At 41.7% G+C, this 357-nt stretch overlaps 1 protein-coding gene across 1 annotated transcript; it reads right to left on the bottom strand.

Annotated features, from left to right (window-relative positions):
• Positions 1-357, bottom strand: LOC143563998 (uncharacterized). Its single transcript, XM_077051402.1, has one exon. It carries the CDS (start codon positions 355-357, stop codon positions 1-3), a length of 357 nt encoding a protein of 118 aa, XP_076907517.1.

Raw genomic sequence — 357 nt, 5'->3', positions numbered from 1 at the left:
TCATGTTGCATCAGATCCTTTTCGGTGTTTCCTAATCACCTTAACTAATGGAATGACCTTGTGACGAAGTTGTTTGTCCTTTCTGTCAACGATTTCAACTAGCTTCTCGATGTAATTCAGTCGTTCTTCTACTTCTATGCCCATTAACTGCAAGTGAGATGTGTCGTCGACGAGACATTTCGTTAAGTGAGAAACATGAAAGGTAGAGTGAATCCCTCCTGGTTCTGCAGGTAGATCGAGCCTATACGCCACTTCTCCTATATGAGCTAGTATGTTAAATGGTCCGATATATCTTGAACTCAACTTCCCACTCTTCCTAAAATGAATAATACCGTCCCATGGCGAGACCTTAAGCAT

The sequence above is a fragment of the Bidens hawaiensis genome, unplaced genomic scaffold (assembly GCF_021521415.1).
Source record: "Bidens hawaiensis isolate Kalapana, Puna unplaced genomic scaffold, B.hawaiensis_p1.1 tig00021681_1, whole genome shotgun sequence".
Lineage (NCBI taxonomy): Eukaryota > Viridiplantae > Streptophyta > Magnoliopsida > Asterales > Asteraceae > Bidens > Bidens hawaiensis.
Note: the sequence above shows the minus strand (reverse complement) of the source record. Positions and strands in the feature narration are given on the sequence as shown.

Excerpts from the sequence above, each read along its gene's own strand:
- LOC143563998 (XM_077051402.1), bottom strand. The coding sequence starts at position 357 with ATGCTTAAGGTCTCGCCATGGGACGGTATTATTCATTTTAGGAAGAGT.